The sequence below is a fragment of the Muscardinus avellanarius genome (genome assembly GCF_963383645.1).
Source record: "Muscardinus avellanarius genome assembly, chromosome: X".
Lineage (NCBI taxonomy): Eukaryota > Metazoa > Chordata > Mammalia > Rodentia > Gliridae > Muscardinus > Muscardinus avellanarius.
The window spans coordinates 56,335,093-56,362,731 of NC_137792.1; the positions used below are offsets into that span (position 1 = coordinate 56,335,093).

At 35.9% G+C, this 27,639-nt stretch overlaps 1 protein-coding gene across 4 annotated transcripts in view; it reads right to left on the reverse strand.

Moving 5' to 3' along the window:
* AFF2 (ALF transcription elongation factor 2) overlaps positions 1-27,639 on the reverse strand; it is a gene marked incomplete at both ends in the record, with an annotated part of 650,103 nt that overhangs the window by 117,937 nt on the left and 504,527 nt on the right. For all 4 annotated transcript variants that reach the window (XM_080718539.1, XM_080718538.1, XM_080718537.1 and 1 more), the window contains one exon: positions 17,793-17,830. In XM_080718539.1, the coding sequence (XP_080574665.1) occupies positions 17,793-17,830 (38 nt within the window). The remainder of the gene's footprint in view (positions 1-17,792; positions 17,831-27,639) is intronic.

The window sequence follows — 27,639 nt, forward strand, 5'->3', positions numbered from 1 at the left end:
TACTTTTCTTTCTAAATCTATCAATCTATTTAAAGTGCTCTCAAATTCCTCCTTCCTATACATTTGGAATATAAAAGAGGACATTTTTCTCATGATATTTCCTAATAAGAATCAGCTAGTGATTCTCACCCATGCTAAAATATGAATGAATCTTGATCCCATGATAAGTAAAGTAAGAAGATTCAAGAGCTCATATATTATATGATTCCACTAATGTGAAGTATCCAGAAAAGGCAAATCCAAAGAGACAGAAAGTAGATTAGTAGTCAGGGTTTGCTGGATGGAGAAAGGGGGAATGACTACTTAATCAGTAAGCAGTTCCCTTTGGGAGTGACGGAAATTTTTTTTTAAATTAATTGTGGTGATTGTTGCAACAATCTGTGAATATACTATACACCAATGAATTGTACACTTTAAATCACTGAATTGTATGGAATGTGAATTATATTTAATTAAGCTATTTAAAATTATGCAATCATCTCCAGAACTTTCCAATTCATAAGTCTAAAATGAAGAAAGTTTTAAGAGCTGTATAGACATTACAGGGGATGCTGAATATCCAGTAGGGATATTTGTATTTACCTAATTAATTGGGCCCTAACCTTCAATTTTTAGTTCACTTTACACGCTTACGATGAGATGGAGTTTTAATGACTCTCTTCTCAGGACAATTGTACAGTTTAGTGACATTTTGGTAGGTTTTTAAACTTTCCAAACTTTATTCCAGTTGGTGCCATATGTGAGTATCAAGTTGGCTAAAGAAATTTTTTTTTCTGGCTCAATGTAATACTTCATATGAAAAGTACTTTACCTTCTGGTAAATTGCAATTACTAACACAATCAAGATTTACTTGCCGCAGTACATCTCAAAGTATATTCTAGTATTATATAGACACAAAACTTTATGATCAAATAAGCTTGGTAAGCACTGCATTAAAATATATTCCTCCTCATAGGGATATACAATATACATGAGGGCTCAAATTAATATGAATTAAGGGCTCAGATTCAACATAGGAGAAAATTTATCATTTTCACAATTATTTGACAACTCTCCATCAAACACACTTGCATGTACATATTTTTTTGTCTTATGAACATCTATATACTATCAACATCCTTGAAATAATGATTTCTGTGCCATACTTTTGGGAATACTGACTTAGCCTCTAAAACTGGCTGAGGGGGAAAAACATGATTTAAATATTTTTACTATGAAAGTACTTTATCTTGATTTACAAAATTTTAATGTTTACAAAATGAACATGGATTTAGAATACCCCAAATCTCTAGGATAGCATTTCCTAAATGTTTATACATCTTGGCCCATGTAAGAGAATATTGGAATAGTATGCCAAGAGCAACTAATAGGATGATTTACAGCCAAGAGGCTTCAGGGATCCTGAGCCCTATCATCCCAAGAGTTACAAGGATCATAAAACTTCCATTTCTGTAAAATATACTACTAAAAAGATTTGGTAAAGTTTTACTTTCAACAGTCTATTACAAAACATGTAAAGTCAGGTATCTTCATGTTGGTGAATTAAGAGACAAACTGCCTAGGTAATTCTCTTTTGTTTGGAAATTTAAGAGTTTGTTTTGACACTTCTGTACTGTTTTTTACATCAGTGTGTGATTGAATATGGTCTCATCTAGGCAAGAGGAAGCATGCAGAGCAAATTGGTGATTTAACACTAAACCAACACATCCAGAAACATAATTGGAAAAATGAGACTAAGTATGATTATATCTAAAATTTCTGAAAAATAAATAAATAAATGTATGGTAGCTTCACAAAAAAAAAAAAGAAAAGAAAAGAAAAAATATTCTCTGGTAAGAAAGAAAGCAAAAAGAAATATTGAACTGTTATCTTTCAGTCATCAAAAGCTTGGTATCAGACAAATGAAACTGTTTTGTGAGATTATCATCATTAATATTGGATAAATTGCTATAAAACTAGATGTCAACCACTAAGCCAAGCATGGGGAGGAGGGATGGGGAGGAAATGGGGTGGGGATCGGGTAGGGGCTAAATGGGCGATGTGTGCATGTATGTCTACAAAAGTATTTTCTTTATACCATTGTGATGTATGAATACATTGCACCAATAAAAAATAAAATAAAGTAAAAAAAGAAGAAAATAAAATAAAATATCTAGAACTTGAAAAAAACAGATTTCTGCACAAGTGTCACAATGAGAACTATTCACATTGCTAGTCTTGTAAGGCCTCCCTGTAACATGAAAGAGAAATTAGCTGGGCTTGGTGTGGTGGTTCATGCTTGTAATCCTAGCATTTGGAAGGCTGAGACAGGAGGGCCAAGGTTTGCGGACAGCCTCAGCTACTCAGTGAGGCCTTCTGCAACTTAGTAAGAACTTGTTTCAAAATAAAGAATAAAACAGTAGGGCTGAGGGTGTAGCTCAGAGGTAGAATGTCCCTAGATTCCATCACTAGTATGGCAGAAAAAAAGGAGAAAGAGATTAGATTATGTATTGCATTGTTCCTTGTTAAGGGTATTCATTGTCTTCTAATTCTTGAAAAGCATTTTTTTACATATGGTAACTCCCTTAACCAGAGCATTTCTTCTGCCAGATCTGTCAAATACCAAAGATAGACTATAACTTTTTTCCTCAGAGATAGCAATTTTGCTTATATTATTCATTTTTATATTATTTCTGTTTAGGAAATTTATATATGTACACATATATAATGCGTATATATACATACATATACATATACATATACATATGTATGTATATATAAAATGCTTTTGCTAGCAGAAAAATTATTTCAAGGATCAGATTTCATTTGAGAGGCAAATGCAATTCAACATGAAGTTTCATTTTGAAGAAACTGTTACATGTGATGAAACTGGTTATTGAAAATTGACATGAAGTGAGAGGAAGCTAACACCAATGTGTATGAGGGCCTTTTTTCTTTGAGTGACACAAAGAACTCAATACATCTAATCAACTCTGTTATGCCCATTGGGAAATGAGCTCTGACGATATTTCATGAGGTTGCTTTTTGATTTCTGAAAGCCCTAATATTAAGCCATGTGCCATTTACATCAGTGGTTAAAAGCTTTGTGTGACTGTTGGATCATGGGAATTGTTCAATTTCTCCTCTCCTGGTTAAAATAAGTAATAATCTGGACAAAAATTCATGAATTATGGGTAAGAAGAAGCCAGTATAGACTGAAATTTTGATTTTACATTAATATCTGAATTATTATAAAACTTGAAGTAGGTATTAGGTATATCATCTCTGAACAAGTTTCCTTGTTCTCTGATGGATGGCCTAAGCAGAAAGATTTTTAACAGGACTATAACAGGAGAATTTCTTATTGTAGACTTTGCTTACAAAGCTGGAGGGTTAAATACAGTATGTATTTTGACAAATTTTGCTCTGTTTCCCTCTCTCATTCATAAAACTAACCCTCCTGGATCCTGCTCCCAACTCTCTCATTTTAGTAAACCAAACCAGCATTTGAGTACATGCCACCCCAAGGATATCAGAGCCCTTGGATTTGGGGCTTTTTTTCAGTTTCTCTCTCATTCCTCTCTCTCTTCTTTCTCTCTCTCTTCTTTCTTTCTTTCTTTCTTTCTTTCTTTCTTTCATTTTTTCTTCTTTCCTCCTCAAGTACCAAGATATTTCCTTAATTCAACTTTGTTTCCAATTGGTGGAGTTTAGCATTTGGAGTATATTTCTGAATTTGGGTTTTCTGGTTAGTTGTGCTATACCATGCTGTCAATATAACCATGGATTCTCTTTATTATTAAAAAAAAACAACAGGTAGGAAATGATCAATGGATGATCCATGATTTCAGAGGTAGAGTGAGAGCTTTGCTACTCAGTATTGCCACCTTATCTCCTCTGCAACTGCCATATGTAGTGCTGTACTATTGATCTGGAGGTTAGGGAATCCTAGGTCATTATGCAAAGCAGTATTATATTAAGCAACTGAAGTAAAAATTCGAGTGAATCCTACTAATACTAGTAAAATATTTAATGTGCATGTTAATAGCTACACTTTGATTACTTATCTGTTAGCAAGTAACTCCACAAAACAATTCAAAGTGAATTTTTGTAATGTGTCTAGTTATTCTATTCTGCCTGAAGGGTATGTAATGAATGGGCTACCTGAATGAACAGAAAGATTGAGAACTTGAACAGTGCCTGCCTTGAAAACGTGCCTCTGGCACCAAAATCAGTTCGTCCCCATGCAAAGATTCCTCTGGAGTACATTCTTCATCCAGAGGTGATTTTTCAATAAAATCAGTCTTGGTTATTGCACACATAGGGGCAATTCCTTTAGGGAGAAGATCAGGCAATTCAATTCTAGACAATGCTGTATGAGGCAGAATTAACCTTGTAGCAGTGTTATTTCTTGAAACATGGTCTTGTTTTTTAGGGGTTTTTTTTTGTACATATAAGTACTAAAAGTTTTTTTTTTTTAACTTCTATCAGGGAGATGTAACCAAAGGATTTAATGACTTACATATTCATGGAGAAATCTAAAATGTTAGCACCTTACTATTTTCAGAGTTTATTGCCTGGATCCTTGTAAACTAGAAGCATCTATGTATGTGTCAAAAATCATTTAAGAACAGCAACCTAGGTGCTGGCTACTGTGAAGTAAACCAACTTCTGTGACTATTGGCCAATGTATAAAGCTACCAAATGCTTCTGCATGCTGTCACAGTAAAATATGACAGGGAATAGGTATGAGGATCACTTGCATCTCAGATGCTCTGACTCCAAAAAAGGGGACAAATGTGTGTGTGTTCATATTTGCTACTCTGTGACTCATCCTGTTAATTTCTGAGTAGCAAAGATGGTCTTTCTCAAATAGAAGTGTGTCTTCTCGGTTGTAAATCAAGGGGTTTTTGTTTCCTTGTCACATCTGAAAAAATTAGCCTTCTGTCATTTTTAAAAATGCCTAATGACATCAAACACAACTGCCTATCTGCCTATGCATAATGCCCACCCACAGGGAGACTAATGCCTTTACCCCTGTGTCTTCCTTTTAAAATCAATAGTGGAAATTCATCAAGAGACAAAAGTAGGTATAGACCAGAAGAATCAGCTGTGGGGTAAAATTCTGGTTCTCTAAAAACAGTAAAACTAAATTTAGCATCTGGGAGTAAAACTAATATGGAGACTAATTTATTTTTTATGTTCAAGTATATTTTTATTGATGCGTTATAATCATACATTTTAATGAGGTACAAGATGATAAAGGCATGCATGTACACATTACTCATTTAGCCCTTCCCCAATTCTCACCCCATCCCCCTCCTCTCTCCTTTTATATTTGGCTTAGTAATTGACTTTGATATGCTTGTGAATCTACATCATGTACATTTGGGTGTTTCCTTCTTCCCCCCTCCAATCTACCTCAGTTAGGTCACCTTCTTTACTCATCTAAGGTTTCTCTTTATTGTCTAGAATCTGTCCTATGTCCGATTTTCTCCCTAGCTTCCTTATATTAGGGAGAGCATATAAGTTTTTACTTTTTTTTGTTTGACAAATCTCATTTATCATTATATTCTCCAGTTCCACCCATTCCATGCAAATAAAATAATTTTTTAAAAGAGCCTTGATTTTTTTTTTCTAGGAAAGTTCCTAATTCACATGACACCTGGTAATTAGTTCAACAGTTGATTACCAAATGAGAATAAAAATCAGAATTACACATCATACTCATACTAAGTTAGGAAAACCGAACTTCAAAGTCATATTCTTACATACTCATACCCGTTTGTTCTAAATATTGAGCTCCCACTGTATAGTAGCTACTATTTGAGGTATGCGGTGAATAAAAGTTTTCACTTGTATACACCTTCCATTCTTGTAAAAGGTAACACTTCAAACCATGAGAGATGGACAGAGTGAGCATGGCCATATATGATGAAGATGAAAAATAAAGTAGCATAAAGGGCATGGGACTAATTATGTTGGAGGGGTATTTTGTATTGGGTGATAGTCCAATACTCTTGCCTCTGCTCGAAGCCCTTATAAATTCCTTTTAACTGTAAGAGAAAAACTTTATCTTGAACCAATATTACTCACCATGACTGATCACTTGTTTTCAATATTCATGTTTCTGAGTCACCATCTTGGATTGCTGGTGAGGTTGTGGAGAAGTGGGAACTCTAGTACATTGTTGGTGAGATTGCAAATTACTGCAACCACCTTGGAAAACAATATGGAGGATCTTCAGAAGAATGTGAATGAACCTATCATATGATCCAGCAATATCACTTGTGGGTATCTACTCAAAATAATGGAAACTAAATTACCAAACTAATGCACGTGTATCTATGTTAGTAACTGCACAATTTACGATTGCCTAACTATGGAATCAGCCAAGATATCCATCAACCGATGAACGGAATAAAAAATCATGGATTATGTACACAATGGACTTACTTAGCTATAAAGAAGAACAAAATTATGTCATTTGTAGGGAAATGGAATAACTGGAGAGCATTAGGCTAAGTGAGAATAGTCATTTACAAAATAAAGAAATAGGATGCTCTCCCTAAATATGAAGAAGCCAGGGAGGAAAGGGTCCTAGGAGAAATACTAGATAAGGAAGAAGAAGCCATAAAAGAGCAAATAAGGAGACCTAACAGAGAGGGATGGGGAAGAGAAATTATCTAATTTACAATATGTACATTCATAAACATATCAAAGTCAATAATTAAGCAAAACATGAGAAGGAGGTAGCTGTGAGGGAATGGGATGAGAATCGGGGAAGGGCTAAATAAATGATGTGTGGATATATGTCTCTACTATCTTGTACCCCTTTAAGATGTATGACTATAATGCATTAATAAAAAATTTAAAGTTAAACAAATAAAACTTTTTAAAAAGTTCAAACCATATTCAATGATGTACCAGCTATCACTGAGGACCAGAAGAAGAGCCTCATACATGTACTTACTTTGGGGCTCTGCTAGCAGACTCTGTACCACAACAACATCACTGCAGGATGGGCACAACTGCACTCTTTGTCATTTCAGGGCATCCCTTGTTTTGATGTTGATTTAAGAACACATACACCTTTTGTAGTTAAGTCATATATGTAAGCAAATATGTCGGCAGTGCTTGGTAGATCCTCTTCATTAAATGTTTTCCCCTTCATTCTTGTTTCAATTATTTTGAATATCTTTTGAAAAATATTGTAATCTATCGATCTATATTTATATCTACATCTATATATATAGATATATATGAGTGTCAGATGTCTGTGTGTTGCAAGTGTATATACAAATTCAGATATATCTAAAGCAAGCCTGCTAACATGACTAATTTTGCTTAATAACCCCTTGCATCACAGTTTGAGTCAAGTTAAACTTTTACCTAGCTGATGCTGAAAAAATATATACATTTCCAACTAGTAAGAGAGATGAATGAGGCATATTTCTAAACGGGGATGTTATTATTAGCATATTCCCAGCATCCCATGATGCTGTGTTTGATAATACAAAGACCTTTAAGTATGAATGAGTTATTTGGCTGCCCTGGGCTTCCCTTGCTAGGTTATTCTAGAGGAATAAATATTATAATTCAATAAAGCTGCACAAAATTAATAAAAAAAACCCTCAGCAATTTTCTGAAATATTCTCTCTAAATGTACCCTTTTGTAAGAACATGGTGCCAAGAAGAGGAGGATAGCAGTCAAAACATTGATAGTGTTTGCAAACTTAGAAAAACTTTTGAGGACTTCTTTCAGTTTGGCTACCTCTGTCTGCCCCATTACCAGCAAGAATTGTGTCTTGGATCAAAGTTACCATGAAGGATGGTGGTATATTGCTGTAGAATACATAAAAACATGTACATGTAAACACTAGATTATAATGGCATGTAGTCTACACCATGTAGTGAACTCTACAAATGAAAGCATTTTCCTTTGAAGGGATTAACTTTTTCTCAGTATTGGCTTCCTGCTATTGGCTTAGGCAGAAGATTTAAGAACAAACTATTTGTTTCCTCTTTCAGTCTCTGGACAAAATGAGTCATGTCTATAGTTATCAATCTCCCCCAAACTAGTAGTCAAATAAATAATAAATTATCACCTCAGGCTCTTCACTTTGAATATATTCAGTGTTTGGTGAAGTACTGATTTACTGTTTGGAGCCCAGTATGTAGATACCATGGGGGCACACATCATTTCCCAAGGAATAAAAGTAGCCCTATTGTACTTATGCGTTTGAATGATAAAAGTATGCTCAGAAAAATTGCCATGTCCATAAAACAATTTTGGCCAAATCAAAATAGCATAACAATAATAATAATAATAATAATAATAATAATAACAACAACAACAACAACAACAACAACGTTTCACACCTAAAATGCTAGATCTTAGGGGTAACCTAGATGTTTGGGTAATGTGAAAAGAACTGAATGAAAGAAAAATTTAAATGTAAGAAACAAGTAAGGGTCCATGAAGTCACAAGAAACAGTTGGATGCTTAAAGGAACTCTGTAGGTGCTGAGATTTACATAAAAGTCGACAGAGAAGGATTAGCCAGATATAATCAGAAAGGATTTGATATGTCTATTTTCTTGTAAGTAGTTTAAAAGGGTACCTTATAATCCCTCCCCAACTCTAACCTATAACTTTCTAGAATAAAACAGTGTTTCTAGCAGTTTTCATTTTTATTTATTTTTTATTGAAATTGGTATACATTTAAACTGTGCTTGGTGCCCTCTCCCCACCCTGTTTTCCCTTCCCTCCTCCCAACAATGAGTGTCCAGGTTAACCATGCTATATTCATAGTTTTACACATATTTGAATGTAACTCCTACATTAGTCAACCTCAGTCTTCTTCCCTTCTATCCTTTTATTCTAGCTTGGGTGAGATTTCCCCTCCATTATCTGGAGTCCCTCTGGTATCCCCAATGCTCCCTAGTTTCCACATATTAGATAAATCATAAGTCCCTTCTCTTTCTGTGCTTGGCTGATCTCACTTAATATAATGATCTCCAGATCTTTCCATCTTCTGGTGAATGTTTTTTTTTTAAAGTTTCACATGGCACCACTGATGCCACTGATGCCTAAGTGTTTGGCATCACGAGGCTTGAGGTATCCTACCCCAAAAAACTACTCTTTTTTTATCCTCCAACTCACAAACTTGCTATTTTCTGCCACTGTGATAAAAAAGCCACTTTTCTAAGCTGCCTGTAAGTTTCAGGCATTGCTCAAAACACAGCATCTGCTTTCTACTCTTACTGCCTTTTCAAAGTGTTGTTCTGCTCTCTTGAATGGCTCCCTCCCACTATTTACTGGGATCTCCTGCTGAGACAGGGAGAGGAGGCTCCAAGTAGTCATTCAGTTCTTCATCTGTGTCCCACAGGATGCTGCACAAACTTCAAACACTGAACCTGTCTGGCTGTGGTAGGAGAGCTTGTCAGTTTCCCTTTCAGAGCAAGATAACTTTTGGGGCAGCAATCTTAGCTTACTCATCTATCAACTGAGCCTGACACATAATAGGTTCATAATTAATGTTTTTTTCAAAGAACAAATGTCTATTAATATTTGTTAAAAAGAATAAATTAAAGAGTTGCTTAAATTGCTAGAAGATCAGCTGTGTGATTCCCAATTCCTGACGGTTTTCTGGTAGATCACTGAATGGCAATGTGAAATACAATTCTAGGTAAAATTCTTATGCATGAAAAAACTGAGTTGACTTGTGTGAATAGATTAAATTTGCCCATTCTTGTCTGAGCAGACAACACTAAGGCAAGAGTTTAAAACTTAGAATGTGGATCAGAGGCACTTCAACCCTGGTTAAAAAAAACTCCAGTTGACTTTAAAACTCTTTAATTAGGGAACTAAAGCAGCTGAGCAATATTATCTGTTTCCCACAGGGTCTGAAGTAGACGACACTTCACACTTGGAGTTTATGATAATATCTATATACTAGGTTACTTTTTAGGAACTTTGAAGGCTACTTTTGTTGAAACCAGCAACTCTTCAGTTGGATCTGCACAAATGCCTGATGGGTGACTATAGCAGGGTAGAAAGCCTGGTATCTCTGCCTTCATATTGTATCTGTCTCCTTTGCCACCTTAACTTCTGAGTCAGATTACTTTTTGCGAGACTCTATACTCATATATGTTAGTCTTTTAGGGAATGTTCACAACTGGCAGTGCAAAGTTAATTTGTAAGAAATTCCTTTAAGGCTGAAGACTTCAAAATAAAAGTAATTATATTATTTTCAATATTTACAGGGGCATTATGGTCAACATATAATTAATCACTAGGTATCAAAACACCCATTCGAATCCACGTGAGGGACACTCAGAAGTCTCCAATAATTATTCCTTTTCTAACATAATGCCCCAAATTTCTCCCCTTGACTAAAGGTAAAAAGAGCTTGAAGCATGCAGATATAAGATGGTCATGTCTGGAATTAGTCCACCATTTACTCATTTTCAGACATTATGAATAAATCTGAATAAACTTTCATGCCCAAACAATTTGTCTTTAATTAAATGTGCTTCAGGACATTTGTGATTCATAAAAAATAATTTAGAAGCAGGAAATTGTGGAGCACACGTGTAATCACAGTACTTGAGAGGCCAAGACAGAAGGATCACAGGTTCAATGACAACCTCTACAACTCAGCAAGGCCTTTAGAAAGTTAGTGAGACCCTGTTTCAGAATAAAAAATAAAACAGAGCTGGCATTTTACTTGAAGGAAGATTACCCCTGTATCCAATATCTAATACCACAAGAAAGAAATCAGAGTTTGACACTATAGAAGAAACACAGGAGATATTTTGTGATGTCACATTTAGGGTATTTATTTCCTTCCCATGTAATTTTTTCAAATATTGTGCTTACTTCAAATATTCTCATTAGAAACTGGATATGAGCCAGGCGTGGTGGCGCACGCTTGTAATCCCCGCACTTGGGAGGTAGAGACAGGAGGATTGTTCAGGTTCGAAGCCAGCCACACGTGCGGGCTTAGGAGACACTGTTTCCAAATAAAAATGTAAAAGTAGGTCTGGGAGTGTAGCCCGGAGGTAGAAGGGCTTCCAGGAACCCCAGTACCACCCCCCCAAAAAAAAAGAAACTGGATATGAGTTATTAGGGCTTTGGGTTTCTCAAACTACTTATAGGGAACCAAGGCCTCCCAGTGGTCCTTTTATTTCATATAAACTCTAGTATCTAGTTTCATGTTCCATGAAACATTTGCCCTTCCCTATAAAGGTATGCTATGGCCAAATCTGAGAAACTTCGAGAAAGACAAAGCTCAATGGAACTCTTCTTACAGGACTTCTCTGGACCTATACTGTGTGAATGTGCATAGTGAAAAAGATCTAATGGTATACATGCTGAACTTCCTTAGTGTTAGAACCTTCTTTTTGACAATCCTACAGGACTCATGTCTGGCAAAAGACAGTTCAGAACCCACCACCTTAGCACTTTGAATATATGTAAGCACTCTACTACCATCCTACTTGTCTATGGTGTGCCTCTGCACAAGAGTGTAGCAAGAGACACTGGTTCTGCATGCAAGATTCCATGAGGTCATTTCAAAGTTATGCCCAACATCCTTGGAACTGCAATCATCTTCTACCTAATATGTCTCCTTAAAACTCTAATGAAATGGCTTCTTGTCATTTATCTAACAAATGTAGAAGGCAGAAATGATGGGGGAAAGACATTTATATGCATTTGTGTGTAGAGAACAAAACAGGTGTATTATATATGTAATCATTATTACGTATGTACATGCATGGATATATATAAAATGATAAAATATATTCTAAAATGATCATAATTATAAAACAGGCTTTTAAGCTTTGTTTTTAAGAGGTAGAATGATCATATAAATAGTCTAGTTGAAGAGGGAGGAACATGTTCAATTTTCTACTACAACCTAACATAAGATTCAAAACTCAAATTAAGGTCTATCAACACTTTATGTTGAATAATTAGGGTATTAATTGATTATTCACATTTATTAACCAGAGCTCTTCAATAATATTTAATTTTAGCAAGTTAATCTCTTTCATCTGGTTATGCCCCAAGAGTCCTAAACCACCATTTCTTCTCAGCCTTGGTTTCCAACTTCGCCTTTAACTGTCTACACATCATCAGATATCTCATGGTCATGCCTCAAACAGTATATGTTTCAGAACAATAGTCTTTGATGTTCTGATGCAAATTTCTCCTCCTCCAGCTTTTCTTTCAACCCGCTATTTCCAATAGTACTGAGTTGTCTAACTAGATAAAGCTTCTTTACAAACTAATTTTTTCTCTCTGACTAGACTTTAAACTTCTGGAGGGTAAGACCTGAATCAGATTTATTTTAATTCCCTCATCATTTATCACAGTTCCCAGAATGTGGTAGATCTTATGTAAATATTCATTAAATAAATAAGGAAACAATATGCAAACATCCTGGTCAGAAAAATTTGTGTATTTGTCATTTTTAATAATGAAACCATTATATCTGTAAAATGTATCAGTTCTAAATAAAACTGTACTTTGCTAAGCTGTGTGGGTTTGAATCTTGTTTTATGAAAGACAACCACCATGTTGTTTACTGTTGTTAAAGTGGAAAAGCAGGGCGAATTTTATGCTTGACAACTGCTTTCTTTCTTTCTCTTGCAATTTTTTGGTAACAGATGTCAGCCTTGGTTAGATTCAACTCAACTTATTAGTGCATGGCTTTTAGCCAAAAGCAAGTCACATTTTCAGAAGTGTACTATCACATATGTCTGAATAACAGAAATGTGTGTGTGTATATATATATATATATATATATATATATATATATATATATATATGATAAGTCACATATGGCGGGAGAAATCTGTACATCTCTCAGGCCTTGTTGTCACAATGCAATCTTAGAGATGATTGCTGCAGAACATTAGTATGCAAGTGAAACTCTCTCCTTCTGACACATCAATAAGCCACAGTTTTACTACTTGAGCTTTCTTACCAGCATAGTTCCAATATATTGAAAAGTATACCAGGCATCTCTTCCTCATCACTGATCTTAAGAACATTCACTTTTGAGTCTCCCCATCAAAGATATTTTCTTTTTCAAGATACAGTCATTAGTGTATCCAGGAACATTATTTGCTTACATACATGAGTCATATATTTAGTGTCTCCTTTGTGTGGAGTGTATTAATGTGGACTATAGTTTCCCTATGGTGAAGAAAGAAGTTTGCAACCATGAAGGTATTAAAACTAAATTGACCAAGTGATTGAGAAATAGGGAGGGGGTAAGCCTTTTTTTGTTGTACTGGAGTTCCTGGAAACCCTTCTACCTCCGGGTTACACTTCCAGACCTATTTTTATATTGTTATTTGGAAAGAGGGTCTCTTAAGCCAGCGAGGCTGTCTTCGAACCTGTGTGATCCTCCTGTCTCTGCCTCCCAAGCATGGGGATTACAAACATGTGCCACCACGCAGGGTGGGAGGGTAAGCCTTTTAAGAAGAAAACTGTATAAACTAAATGGATATTATGAATCATTTACCACAACCCAGTTATAAACATCATTAGCCTCAGTTAGATCTGGAAGTAACATAATTTTATAAAATGCATATGTCCTTTAAACTAGCAATATGTATTAGATGTATGTTTACTGGTTTCTGAGACATCATTATCTCAGCAGTGGATCTCACACCCATTGTTTTTTCAAAGGCACTGAGTAAAGAGACCTGGAATGAGCATTAGGTGATATATAATTCCAGAAATTCCAGAACATTCATTGTTTCAAAGGCCCAAAGAGAAAAGGGGTCAAAGTTTAACCTTTAGTGTCACAAAAAATCTTACTGCCTGTTTTTACATGATCAACTAGAGCAGCAGTAACAAACATTTTTTTCTAAGGAGCCAGATGGTAAATGTATTTGGTTTTGTAGTTACATATAACTTTATCACAACTAGTTGACTCGGACAGTGTAGGACAAAAGCAGCCATAGATAATACAGAAATAAATGAGTGTGGCTGAGTTCCAATAAAACTTTATGTATAGATATTGAAGTTGGAGTTTCCTATCATTTTTACATGTCAAAATATTCTTCTTTTGATTTTTCTAACCATCTACTAAATTGTACATCAAAAGACTTTGTCAAATTACACAGATGAACTGGGTGTGGTGGCGCTCTCTTTCAATCCCAGCATTTGGGAGGCTGAGAAAGGAACATCACGGTGGGACAGCATCAGCTACTTGGTGAGATGTTGTTTCAAAATAAAAAATTAAAAATAGGGCTGAGGGCATATCTAGGAGGTAGAATGCCTCTGGGTTCCATTCCTAGTACCGCAAAAAAAGTAAATACACAGATGAGAGTCTTCACCAATCTGTGTTCATACTTCAGTTATAACTGATGAAACCGGACCTTGACTTTCTAGCAACACTTTCTATTGTATGCTCCCAGTGGCAACCAAATGTTAATTTTTTGCATTTGAGATCAAAGAACTGGTCAAAGGAGACACAAATGGAAGGAAACAGAATAGCATCTTTATACCTGACATGAGTCAAAAATAACAGAGAATGAAAACATATGGCTCTTCACTTTTTGAGACTGGCTGATTTCCCTTAGCATAACATTCTCTAGTTCGCTCTATTTTCCTTCAGGTGACATAATATTGTTCTTTCTTATGGCTGAGTAAATTTCACTGTGTATACATACTGTAGTTTCATAATCCATTCATTTGTTAATGGACACATATTCTGATTCTATAGTTTAGATATTGTCAATAATACTACTACAAGCATGGATTTGCATATATCCCTATAATACTCTGACTTCAATTTCTTTGGTAAGAATCCCTGGAGTGTTACAGCTGAGTCATATTTTCACTCATATTGAAATCTAGAGAGAAATTGGAAACCAAAAGGGACTTCAGATAAATGAGGGGAAATACTAGTAGAATAGGAGAAGGGGTTTGGGGAGGGAGGTGGAGAGGTGAAAGATGAGACTTGATGAAGGATACAGTTCAAATAATGCTATGTTCATACATGAAGTTATCAATACTAATTTAAATATTATGTACAGAGTAGGGGAGAAAGCAGGGTAGGATGAGGAGGGAAAACACCAAGTTCTGTGTGCATGTAATGGGTATATCACATTGAACCTCACTATGATGTATAATTGCAATACACCAATAAAAATAATAAATGAACAACATTAAAAATAATAATAGAGATTGGACAACTTAAACAGTTATAACACATGAGCCCTTCTGACCTGATGGTGATACTCTCTACCAGCTTTATTAAACCTTAGCCAACTTTCTGGAAGAACTATTTTCTTAGATATGTTCCATTTCTTTACTTGTTCATTCATTCATAAAACATGGATTGAACCTTTATTTGGGGTCCCAGAGTAGCCAAGTATAGCCAAAAGTCATTGTCAGTTATCAGAAATAATAACAGGATCATTATATAGAAAACTTTTAAACCTCTGACTGACTCTTCCCTTTTGTCAGGCAGTGTAACTCAACTATACTTTGGAGTTCCTATCCTGTGCTGAGGTTTTGAGTAGGTCTTTCTTCTTAAAGCACTCATATGCCCGTGGCTGAGCAAGTGAGCTTGGTAGTGGGAGTCCAAGTGCAATAAGATACTGAAGATCACACTTAGAACACTACCTTATTTAATTAGAAGATGATTCTGAACACCTACTAATTGATCATGACATAGTTTTTTTATTAAACAGATTTTCAAATGCTTGTATGTATTTGGTTCTGGGGATTGAGCACAGGGTTATTCTATCTCCAAGCTACACGCCAGTCTTATTTTACTTTAAAACCGGTCTCACTAAGTAGCTGAGAGTTTCCATATATTGCTGAGGTTGTCCTTGAATCTGTAATCCTCCTACTTCAACCTCTCAACTACTGGAATGACAGGCATGTGCTACCAAGCCTGACTAAATTTTCAAAACTATTTAAAAGTAAAAAGGCCCATAATCTTCTTTTACTCTTTCAGTTTCCTTGTATCTCCTTAAAATATTCCTTAAAAAGCTTACACTGAAAATATAATTACCTGTAAGATCAAATTCGCACAAAATGGTTCTCATATCAAAAATATTAGAATACAATGTAATGCAGCCCAGCACAAATGTGAAGCTTTGGGTTCACTTCCTATTGGGAGGATTTAAACTTAGAGATGTTTGCTCTATTGAGGGATCTTCCAGCTCTTATCCTACACCTTGTGACCTGGGGCACTGATTTGCAAGCAGGCTGGTTGGAGGGAGGAGTACAATCAATTGTGAAATAGAAGATAACTAATGGCCCACCCAAGGACCAAAGTTCAGGCCTTGGCCTCATTAGTACCATTTTGTAATCCACAGAGCTTTCTCCAGCTACAGCCTCATAGTGCAGTCTGTATGCTTCAGGGCATACAGACAGGAAAGAAATCACCCCAAATGAACAACCAGATGAAAATTCAGATACTAAGATACTCACATAGGAATGCTATAGCATAATACATGTCCAGACTGCATATGCCCCTCCAGAGATTTCAAAGACTTGACAAAGAATATTGTGTGGTATAAGAAATATGAAATATGTTTATGTTTTGAAAAAATGTATTGCAGCTTAGATTCAATGGTATACTAAACACTACCTTTGTGCCCCGAAAAGTTAATTATTTCATACAACAAGAACAGTTTTATTGTTCTTAGAATTATCTGACCTGTCATTGGAAAATGATTAAAAATCAACATGCAGCTGGGTTTGGTGGCTCACGCTTGTAATTCCAGCATGTGGGAGGCTGAGACAGGAGGACCTCGGTTTGTGGACAGCCTCAGCTACTAATTAGTGAGGCCCTTTGCAAATCAGTGAGATCCTGTTTCAAAATAAATAATAAAAATAGGGCTGGGAGTATAGCTCATAGGTAGAATACCCCTGGGTTCCATTCCCTGTACTGAAAAAAAAAGAAAGAAAAGAAAAGAAGAAAAAGATCGACATGCTCTCTATTTCTGCATTTGGTATTAGCTATAATGGAAGTTGGCTGAAATTATTTAACACATACTTCCTAGATATGCAAAATTATCAGATCTAAAATAACCCAGCAAATAGAGGAGGTCCTCTGTTGGCCACTTAGCTGACAGTACTGGTTTACATCATAACACTAAAATCAGATCTTACAGATACAAATGACAAGACAGCCTCCTTCTTAATTTTAAAGTCTCCCTTCTGAAAGAGAAAGGTTGTCTACAATATACTATATTTTTAAAAGAGTGTTGTGTGGCTTTTTTATAATTTAAGAGTGTTCCATAAAATGCATTAGAAATAGCTCTCTATTAAGTAAAAGAAACCTTGAGTTAAATGTATTTTTATGAGTTTTTCATTAACAGAATATTGAGGCCTTGATGCCAAGGTGCCAAACCTCTCCATGTGACTGGGGATAACTTGGCAAGCTTTCAACCATTTACATCTCTGTCATAGGTCCAAGGTTTGCAATTAAAAATGTAATCTTTTTAGCATGTGTAAAACCCAAAGGCTTGAAGTAGTATTCATTGAATATGATTAAAATAGCATTTGGCAGCTATTCATGGATGGCACATATTAATTTATGTAAACTGAGTACAGCTCGGGGCATTTCTTCATCAAGGATAGAAGGAAAAATATAAGCCAGTGCCTGCTCATTGGAGGTTGGTTGGTTTATTTGCTCATTTTGTTTTTGTGTTTAAAATGTACTGAATGAAGATTAACTCAAAATTGAAGATGTCTTTTATGACCTTATTTTTTCACATACATGGAATCCATTAAAATTTACATTTCCAACTAATAAAAAATAATAACTTACTTCACAGGACTAATCTTAGGTTTTGCCTTTTCAACAGCCTGTAAACAGAAGAAAAAATGCAATTAGACAACATTAGCAGGCATAATCTTTGCAACTAGTAATGCAAACAATATGCAATATAAAGTGCTCTTCAGAAATAGAAGGAGCTAACCAAGGCAGTCTGCTGTAGATAGGCATACTGGAGACACAGAAAGCAATTTCTTCTCTCAGGAAATATGGGTACCTGTTTGATTATAGCTTTCAAGCATGAAGCATGCATTGTTATGGCTGCTTGCAAAGTTTACTAGGGGCCATGTGGGTAGACTTCTAGATGTACAGCTATATCTTAGCCTTCATAAGATTCGCTCAGATTTTACCACATATGTGTCTGATTGAGTTACAATGGCAGTGTAGGGAGGGAGGTTCAGAGAAATGGTTGCAGACATATCCTGGATTTTTCTACGTGGTAGAAAAATTATTACTGACATCTAGCCACACCTGCACAATGACAGAATTGCCAAAGTGTCCATTTCCAAAATCCCTTTTATTAGCAGACACCAGAAAACTGCAAGGAATTACCAAATACTGACATCAATTTCCTCCCATGGCAACTTTAAGAAAATATATACCAAATCTCAAAATTAGGAATCTCTGGGCCTCTGGGCCTGCATCACCTTAGACATGGAGCCTGATTCCAGTTTTTGGTGAACCCATTGATCTGTGTACAGTCCATTTATCATTCATGAAAAGAGCTAGTGATCTTCACAGTATATTAGAAGAAACAACTCAGATCATGTGTCAATAGCCCTCTTATTTCTGTTTCCCTCTCCACAGGGATTTCATCTCCTTCAATTCTTCTGGAATTAAAATGTTGCTAAGCAACACAGCTGGGGGCTCTGATGGCAGAATGGCTACAGTCTATCAAACTGTTTAAGCACCTGGAGGGTTTTAGTGATGATTTTTTTTCATATTTCTGTAGCATAATTATGTAATCAAATCCAAGCTTGTACTCCCCTAGACTTTCTCAGGCTATAGAAATAACATTTAATATGGAGAGTATTAAAGCAGCATTTGACAATCATGGGGTTGTTTAGACCCTTCTAAAAAGTATCATAGTGGGAACTTTCATATCTTTGAATCTTGGAGGTAGGAAAGGAGTAAGAACAGAATACTGATGTAAATTAGAATACAGAGGCAACCATTTTTAATGAAGACAATATATAATCTAACACTGAACTTGACATTCTAGGTGACTAATGAAATTTGTCTTACTGAGCTTTCCCTATGCATATCAACTCAGTGAACTTAATAGCAATTAGAAATCCAAAACATTTCCTAGTTTTAGATGGTAGTGTTGGAAATCCTAATCTTCATTTAGTAAGTCTTAGGTTCTGTTGCTAGATAAATAACCATTAATATTTGGGCATTTTCTTTGGCTTGGTAGGGTAAATAATTTCCTTATCATCTGTGCCTGAGTTTGAATTTTGGAAATTGCTAGAACAGGAAGGAAAGATAAGGAATGAAGTAACAGGTGAATACTAGAAAACAATAGATATGATATGTGTCTGGTTGGCCCAAACCACCTCTCACAGTTATCTAGGATATAAAAGCCTGTCCCTGTGCAGTCTATGTAGGTGATACTAACACTGCTCACTGTATGGATTCTGCTAGGTGAAGTAAACAAAAGAAGAAGGGGGATAGCCATCAATCTTTTCCACAGTAGTTGTACCCAGTCTGCCAGGCTCACCCACTCAAATCTGCCTTTATAACCATCTTTTCTTTCCCAAATATGGCTGCTTTGAAATAAGTTACAGCAGCGGGTTAAAGAAATGTCACTGTGTAAATCACATGAATTCATTTTCAAACCCTTAAAATCCAAACAGGTCTATTCTAGAAGACTTAGGTAATCATAAAATAATGGGTGGTGCTGTGTTCAAGTAATTTCCTCTTAAACATGCTGAATGTCACAGAATGATCATGCCACTGGCATAAGATGGGAAGGGAAAAATCAAAGTGACATTTCTTAACCTAGCTTTGATTCTGAGACATGCTTTTTGAAAATGTTCTCTCTGCTCCATGTCATTTAGACTCAGTTATTTTTCTCTGATCAGGAGGAATATTGTCATGTTCAAGGCCAGTTACTTTGAAATGTATATCTTTTTATGGAGGTCTCATAGGTCTTATAACTTCATTCAAATTAATTTTTGTGGTTGCTTTACTATTGATTAAAATTTCTATGCTGAGAGATTCTCTTTTCTTTAGAAATTAACTCATGATCATTCTCATGTCATCTTCCTGTGTACTCATCACCTTGAGGTTTCCAACTAAATAGTGGCAGAGAGCCTCTACCAGATGAGACACAGATCATAATTTGTGTCTTTTACTTCCACTATAATTTGACTTTTATAGGCATGGGCTGAGAAATCATTATATTAGACTTTAAATTAAAAAAGTGAGTTTTTCAGTGCAAATACCATGTTCTTTAAGACATATAAGAATTATTCCATAAAATATATGACTAATACTTTCTCTTTTGAAATAAGGGAACATGTAAAGACAATCCCAAGTTGTAGATACAAGTACTAGAATAAGAGACATAATGCAAATAGGAAGCCAATTCAAAGTAAATGCCTAAGTGTGATTTGCTGAGCAAAGTTACATATTGGGATTACAACTGAATTTCAGTTTGAAAAAAAAAACATACATTAAAATAATTTAAACTGATTGGAAAATGGAGGCTAGACAGTTAACAGTTACACTGCTTTCATTTATAATATCTATATGCTTATAAAAACATGTTTTCCTTATTCTGCTCCATGTTTCCCTAACATTGTTCTTATCTCACCATGGAGCTCTTATAGAAGGAAGGATGATAAAACAAAGTGCAATGCTTGTAAATAGACTCCAGTATGGTGTGAAGAGTGTAAGTAGGCTTTAAAGGAAAATCGCCATGCAGGAAATGTTAAATCCTACGTTCTACTTCTACCTTTGCTACGTATAGCACTGGAAAGGTGTTAACATCTCTGAGCTTTCATTTTCTCATTAAAAAAATTAATATAATCATACCTACCTTCCTACATCAATGGTAATTGTGTGAGTAGCCAACACTGATGACCTTGCTCTGGAAACTGCAGTATGCTATACAAATGCAGCACAACTTGATTATGACCACTTCCTACAGAGTATAGTTTTTATGGTCAGATTATTTATGAGTTTACTGAGCAGTGGCCAAGTTATAGTATCTAAACAACATAGTTAAATATCAGGCATGATGGTGCACATAATACCAGTACTTTGGAGGCTGAGACAGGGGGAATGCAGATGGTGGCCAGTTTCAGCAATTTAGTAAGGCCCTATTACAAAATAAAATTCAAAAAGGGCAGGGGGAAGGAGTGTAGAATGCCCCTAGGTTCAATCCTCAGGACCAAACAAAATGAAACTATATAGTTATTGAAAGTAGAGTTTTAAGAATCACTCTACTATTCTCTTCGTGTCAGGAATAGCTGAGCAGAATGCTTTTCTAGAAAGCAGTACTTATGGAAGATTTTAAGAAGTTGAGATTTTACTGATATTCCTGTAGCACAGCAAGAGGGAAGTCTATACCATTACACAGAGTTTCCTCCATGAATCTCCTTAGGAGTTGGTGGTAGAGGGCTCAGGGCACCTGAGGTGGAGATGTGGGGTAAAAGCACATGTGCAACACTCAAACCTCTCTATTAGCTCCACTCTTCTCTCTATCTTTCTCTCTCCCTCTCCCTCTCTATCTCTCTCTCTCCCGCTCTCTCTCTCTCTCTCTCTCTCTCTCTCTCTCTCTCTCTCTCTCCCTCCCTCCCTCCCTCCCTCCCTCCCTCCCTCCCTCCCTCTCTCTCTCTCTCTCTCTCTCTCTCTCTCTCTCTCTCTCTCTCTCTCTCTGTTTCTCTTTTTCTTTCTGAAAGCCAAGCCCAGGATCATTAGTTCCTAGTTTCCAGATCCTCTCTCCTTTAGTGGTTCCCTTGCACACCTCACTCCATGGGGAGGTGATCTTTACTTTTTTCTAGTATTTGACCACAAGGATGAGGGAACCCTGAGAGTCCTGTTCTAAGTAAGCCACTTCTACGATGTGGCACATGAAGAACCGATGTCAGGGAGGAGGCACTTGCCCTACTCTAAGGACTGTTTATGAGTTGATACCTTTCTCATTATCAGCATTGTACTGTTCAAGGTATCTTGCTGAGCAGTAAATTTATTTCCTCAGGAGGGACGATGTAGCTGAGGATGGACTCCTAGGCTTCTTTCTCATTAAGTCTATCTAAAAGTAAGAACTTTGTCTTTTATGTACAAAATCCTTATGCTATGTACAAAATCCTTCTACAGTATTGAAGCTAAATTGACTCTGGGACCATACAAAATTATAAGAACTATATAATGTAAAGCTACCACCAAAAAGCAAAAATAAATAAATAAGTAGATAAAAGAAACAAAGGAAAGAAGGAAATTGAGTGGCTGTCAATAGACTGAGTCCAATGAACTGCAGCATACATGACATATTTTAGGGAGAAAATGCTGCATATAAGGCACTAATATATTTACTAGTCTTATCTTTTCTATAATGACCAGACCTCAAAAATTTTTGGTAAAGCAATATGGACCCAGTGATCATGTCATTAATTACTATTTTAGTTCACTAAACTTGGACTATAATATACAATGGACTTTATATGCAATGTTATAATGTAACATTGTAAAATTATACATGTAGAAAATTTATAAAATATTTTTTGACTACTTCTGAGAAGAGAGCTTTAAATAGTTATATCCTGACATATGACACATTATGTTACCCTCCTCCTGAGATTTGCAGAAAACAAACTCAGTGCATTGTTTTATATATTTTGAGCCTGTCAAAGTGTGCACTTGGGTGGCCTAGAGATATTGTATCAGTGGACTCATTTTACAAGGGTATGTATTAAGATACTGCTTTTTCTGTAATGAATAACAATGCTGTCTGTCAAGCCAAAAATGTTATTTTATATTAAGATTGCTCAATATGGCTTTTACATTTCCTGATTATGTACTTTTCCCTGTAATTTTACTAGCAGATACATTTAAGCCGAGATTCTAGAATATGTTTCTTGATAAAAAAAGGAAAAATTCAATCTTTCAGAAATTTTCAAATAACTGCATATTAGGCAATATGGAACCCAAACAAAGAAAAATTAATTGTGTTGGTTTTGCATTTCTTTGTTTTGTTTTTTCTCTCTTAAGCTTTTCATATGGTTGTTCTATGAGACATTGATATACTCTAACCTAATATCATGTAATAGAAAATTGTATTGATTGCCTAAGTTCAGAAAGGAAACTCCACTATTAACGAATGGACTCATCATTAGGGTATTCATATAGTCTAAAATCAATGCCTACAGTATTGGTTAGATCAATTAAAGAGGTATGTACTGAGAATATAATATAATAATGAATTACTTAATTACAGCATTTAAATATATTTCACTGGAATGAGTAAAATGAGAAGAGTTATTCTACCCTATAAACTGAAGTGTCAGCTGTCAGCAAGCACATACATCCACAATGGCAGATTAAGAGGAGAAAATGTCACTAAGTATTTTGCAAAATCTTAATGTCTGCCTGTATTTATTAACAATTTATATTGGTGCATTGTAGTCATACATCTTAATGGGGTACAAGATGGTGGAGAGATACATGGACACATCACCCAATTAGCCCTTACCCAATTCCTGCCCCATTCCCTCTCCCTCCCTCCTTCTCATGTTTGGCTTAGTGATTGAACTTGGTATGATTGCTAATGTACATCATGTGTATTAGAGAATTTTCCTTTTCACCCCTTCCATTCCCTCAGCTAAGTCACCTTATTTGCTCATCTATAGTATCTCCTTCTTCGTCTAGAGTTCCTCCTGTGACTCATTTTCTCCCTAGCTTCCGCATATTAGGGATAGCATCTGATTTCTTATTTTTTGTGACTGACTAATGTCACTTATCATTATGTCCACCAGTTCCATCCATTTCCCTGTAAATGATATGATTTTTTTTCTTTATGGCTGAATAGAATTCAATTGTGTAAATATCCCATAATTTTGTAATCCGTTCATGTATTGATGGACATGTTGGCTGGTTCCATAGTTTGAAATTGTGAATTGTGCCACTATGAACATAGATATGAATGTGTTAGTTTGGATCTTTGACTTTACATACAGGAACTGTATTCTCCAGGAAAACATTACCCACTGCTGTATTTTTAACCTTCTGGATGGGTGCCTGGACAGGTACATGAAAACATCCTATACATGAATCTTGAACATGTTCCCTATCTTTAGAGCACTGGGCTTTCCAAATTTAAATTTGATTCATTTTCAACATATCAATGAAATATGCTTGTACTAGACATAATGAGTGAAGGAATAGAACTTTGTCTGCAGACACTGGAAAAAGTTTGTTTCAGGTAGAGGGAGTGGTGTTATGCCTCTAATATCTTCATAATAAACATTTAAAAGCTAAATGAATCATAGATGATTGGGCACTCTGAGAGACATGAGCACTGCACTCTGGGTATGATAGAGTTCCCTGGAGAATCCGATGTTATATATGGAGGGAAACAGAGGCCTCTGGTGTAAGAGCTGAGCTACAGGCCCACATGCACCTGGATACATGTACCACTGAATATGAGGCTTTTGTTCAAACCACAAAGAGGAGGGAGTCTAGGTGATATTCCTAGGACAAACTAGCATCTCACTTACTGGCAGAAGCTATTTTTCCCTCTTCACTCTTCCTGCATCTATTGCCTTGCTTAGTCCTATTGACTTCTTATCCAGATTATAGCCACCACTGGCTCCTCACTGATCCATTGTCTCCCTATTCTTACCCAATTTGTTTCCTTGCTACAAAATGAATCTTTCTGAGGCTCCACTTTGATCATGTCACTTTTCTTCTCAGAATTTGGGTTAGGGATGTAGCTCAGTGGCAGAGTGCTTGTTCAACATGGGCAAGTTCCTGGGTTCAATTCTCAGCAACAAAAGGAAAATAAATAAGAACCCTTCCTAACTGCCCATTCCTCATTAAATTTACATATAAAACTCACCTACCCTGCCATTAAAGACATTGAGAACTGTTATGGACAGTCAGACAGCCACTGTGTACTAGGTCCTACTTGTCCCTGCATGTGTATTTCACTAACATGGCTAACAGATAATATTACAATAGGATCCAGAAGGGTCTACATTCTGTAAAGTCTTGCCCTCTTTATGTTGCCTATAGAATAGAGCTCGACAGGAAACTCTTCAGCAAGATCCATTTGCCCACTGGCAATTTCCTTTATAACTAAAGTTTTAGTTTTATTTTAAATAAATTAAAAATGTGCTACTTGGTGGGAAGAAGCATGTTTCACTTATAAAAGCAAACAAAAATCATCCTCTGTCAACAACAATCATCCTCTAAGTGGAGTAAATATGGAGACATGATGCAGAGCATTTCAGTGTGGGCTTGAGGTGTTTATTATTCTCATCAGTGGAGCCAATGGAAGCAGCACTTCGTCACTGTTCCCTGAGGTTTGTGTATTTGAAAATTCAATTTCTTCCCCCCACCTATCTGAACCCTCTTGCCCTTGATGCTAGGTGTACAAACCTCACAAAATGACATGTGTCTTTTGGTGGGAGGCAATCAATACCTAATAGAGGCTTTCTCCTTACCACTTATAACAACAACAACAAAAAAAGAATGAGGACAGTATTCACAGTACATAGTACATACTCAATGATATGAGCATTCCAAAACCTACATAGGAGCAAATGCTGATCATATATCTTTATCATTATCATACTTTTCTTTTTGGGCTCTCTGTCTCTTTAGGGCAACTTATTCTTTGTGTGAAGGGGCTACAGCAATTTTTTTCCCTATACTATACCAAATACTGACTTCTTTGAATCTCAGTTTCCTTAGCAGCAAAATTAGGAAACTGCAGTATAGACTTTTTTGTTGTCATTTTAAGTTCTAGAATTCTATTCTATATATTTTGTATATTTTTAAAAAGTTCTTATTGGTGCATTTTATTTTTTATTTTTTTTATTTTGGTGGTACTGGGGTTTTTGGAAGCCCTTCTGCCTCCGGGCTACACTCTCAGACCTATTAACTTTTTATTTGTAAACAGGGTCTCTTAAGCCAGCAAGGCTGGCTTCGAACCTGTGCAATCCTCCTGTCTCAGCCTCCCAAGCATGGGGATTACAAGCATGTGCCACCATGCCCAGCATTATTGGTGAATTTTAGTCATACTTCTTAATGGAGTACAAGACGGTAGAGGCATGCATGACCATATCATTTTATTCTACATTTTAAATACATGAAGTATTATTTCATAGCACCCATGATTCATGGATAAACATGAAACCTGCATCTACTTCCATTAGCAAGAAATTACCTTTAGCAAATTCATAAATTTTTGGTCTAATGGTCTGAAGACTCATAAAATATATTTATTTTGTGAACTAGAAATTGTATGGTCCCATATACTTTGGAAAATTATGCTTTTTTAAAAAATATGCTCATCCACTTGTACATCAAATAGTTAATCTTGGGTTGGCATTTAATCTTCAATTATGACAGCTTTTCTGTGCACTTATAATTCTTATGTTCTTTACTATTGTTATATAAATAGAAAAGAAAATATGCTGCTGAAGATCAAGATAAATTGTGCTTTTCACACAGAACAAGATCCTTGGTGTTTACAGTCTGCATGATGGCTTTTCTAGCAGATGGTAGATACTTGAGGAGGGGAGCAGAGTAAAGCATACTTGACCCCTAAACTAAAGCTTCAGTAAATTTGTTATGGCTACCATATCAATTTCAAAATCTTACATTTTAAATTTGAAAACATGTTTTGTTACACAGCTTTTAATGGAAATGTTCATATTACTGTAGAAATATTCTAGAACCCTGATTAAACTCAAAGCCTAGAAACTTCCTATATACTTAAGCAGACATGGTACATTTACCAAATGCATTGGCTCCGACCATGCATTGAGACTCAAGCTGGAAGACAAAGGAACCTTTAAAAAAGAACATGAATGGGTGGGAATTGGGTAAAGGCTAATTGGGTGATATGTGCATGTAAGCCTCTACAATCTTGTACCACATTAAGATGTATGACTATAATGAACAAATAAAATAACAAAATAAATGATTGATAAATAATGAAATGAAAAAAACTACTGGATCAAATGGGAAATTGGTGAAAGTGGACCACTGTTGTGGAGCCTGGGGGCAGTGATGAGGCCAACATAGTGAAGCTCCTTCCTTTTGGCACTTCAATTCAAATCTGTGCTTCTTGATTCCTAACTTCATAAAGGTGCCTGTGGTTCTTATTGCCACCATCTTTATAGAACCAAACATGTGTTGGATACTCATTATGGATGAAAAGGCTTTGACAATCCCTGTCATAAGTGAGAGTGATTGACTCAGATGTAACAGATCATACTTATTTTGTTTCTGATTGGATTTGGGGTGAGCAGCACACTCTCACTGGTGTCTGATTTAAAGTCATTGTTAGAAATATGTTCAGCTAAGCTAAAGAGCCATTTGCTTTGCTATGAAACTATTCACACATAGCTGGGTATGGTGGCACACACTTGAAACACCAGTACTTAGGAAACTAAGACAGGAGGTCTCAGGTTCAAAGCCAATCTTAACAACTTAATGAGGCCCTCTACAACTTAGTGAACCCCTATTTTCAAATAAGAAAAAAATTGGCTTGGGTTTAGCTAAGAGGTAAAATGCTTCTGGGTTCAATCCCTGGTGCCATAAAAATGTTCACTGATTGGTAATTCATAAAGTGTGGTGGACATTAGCCCATATTTGGCCATTGCTG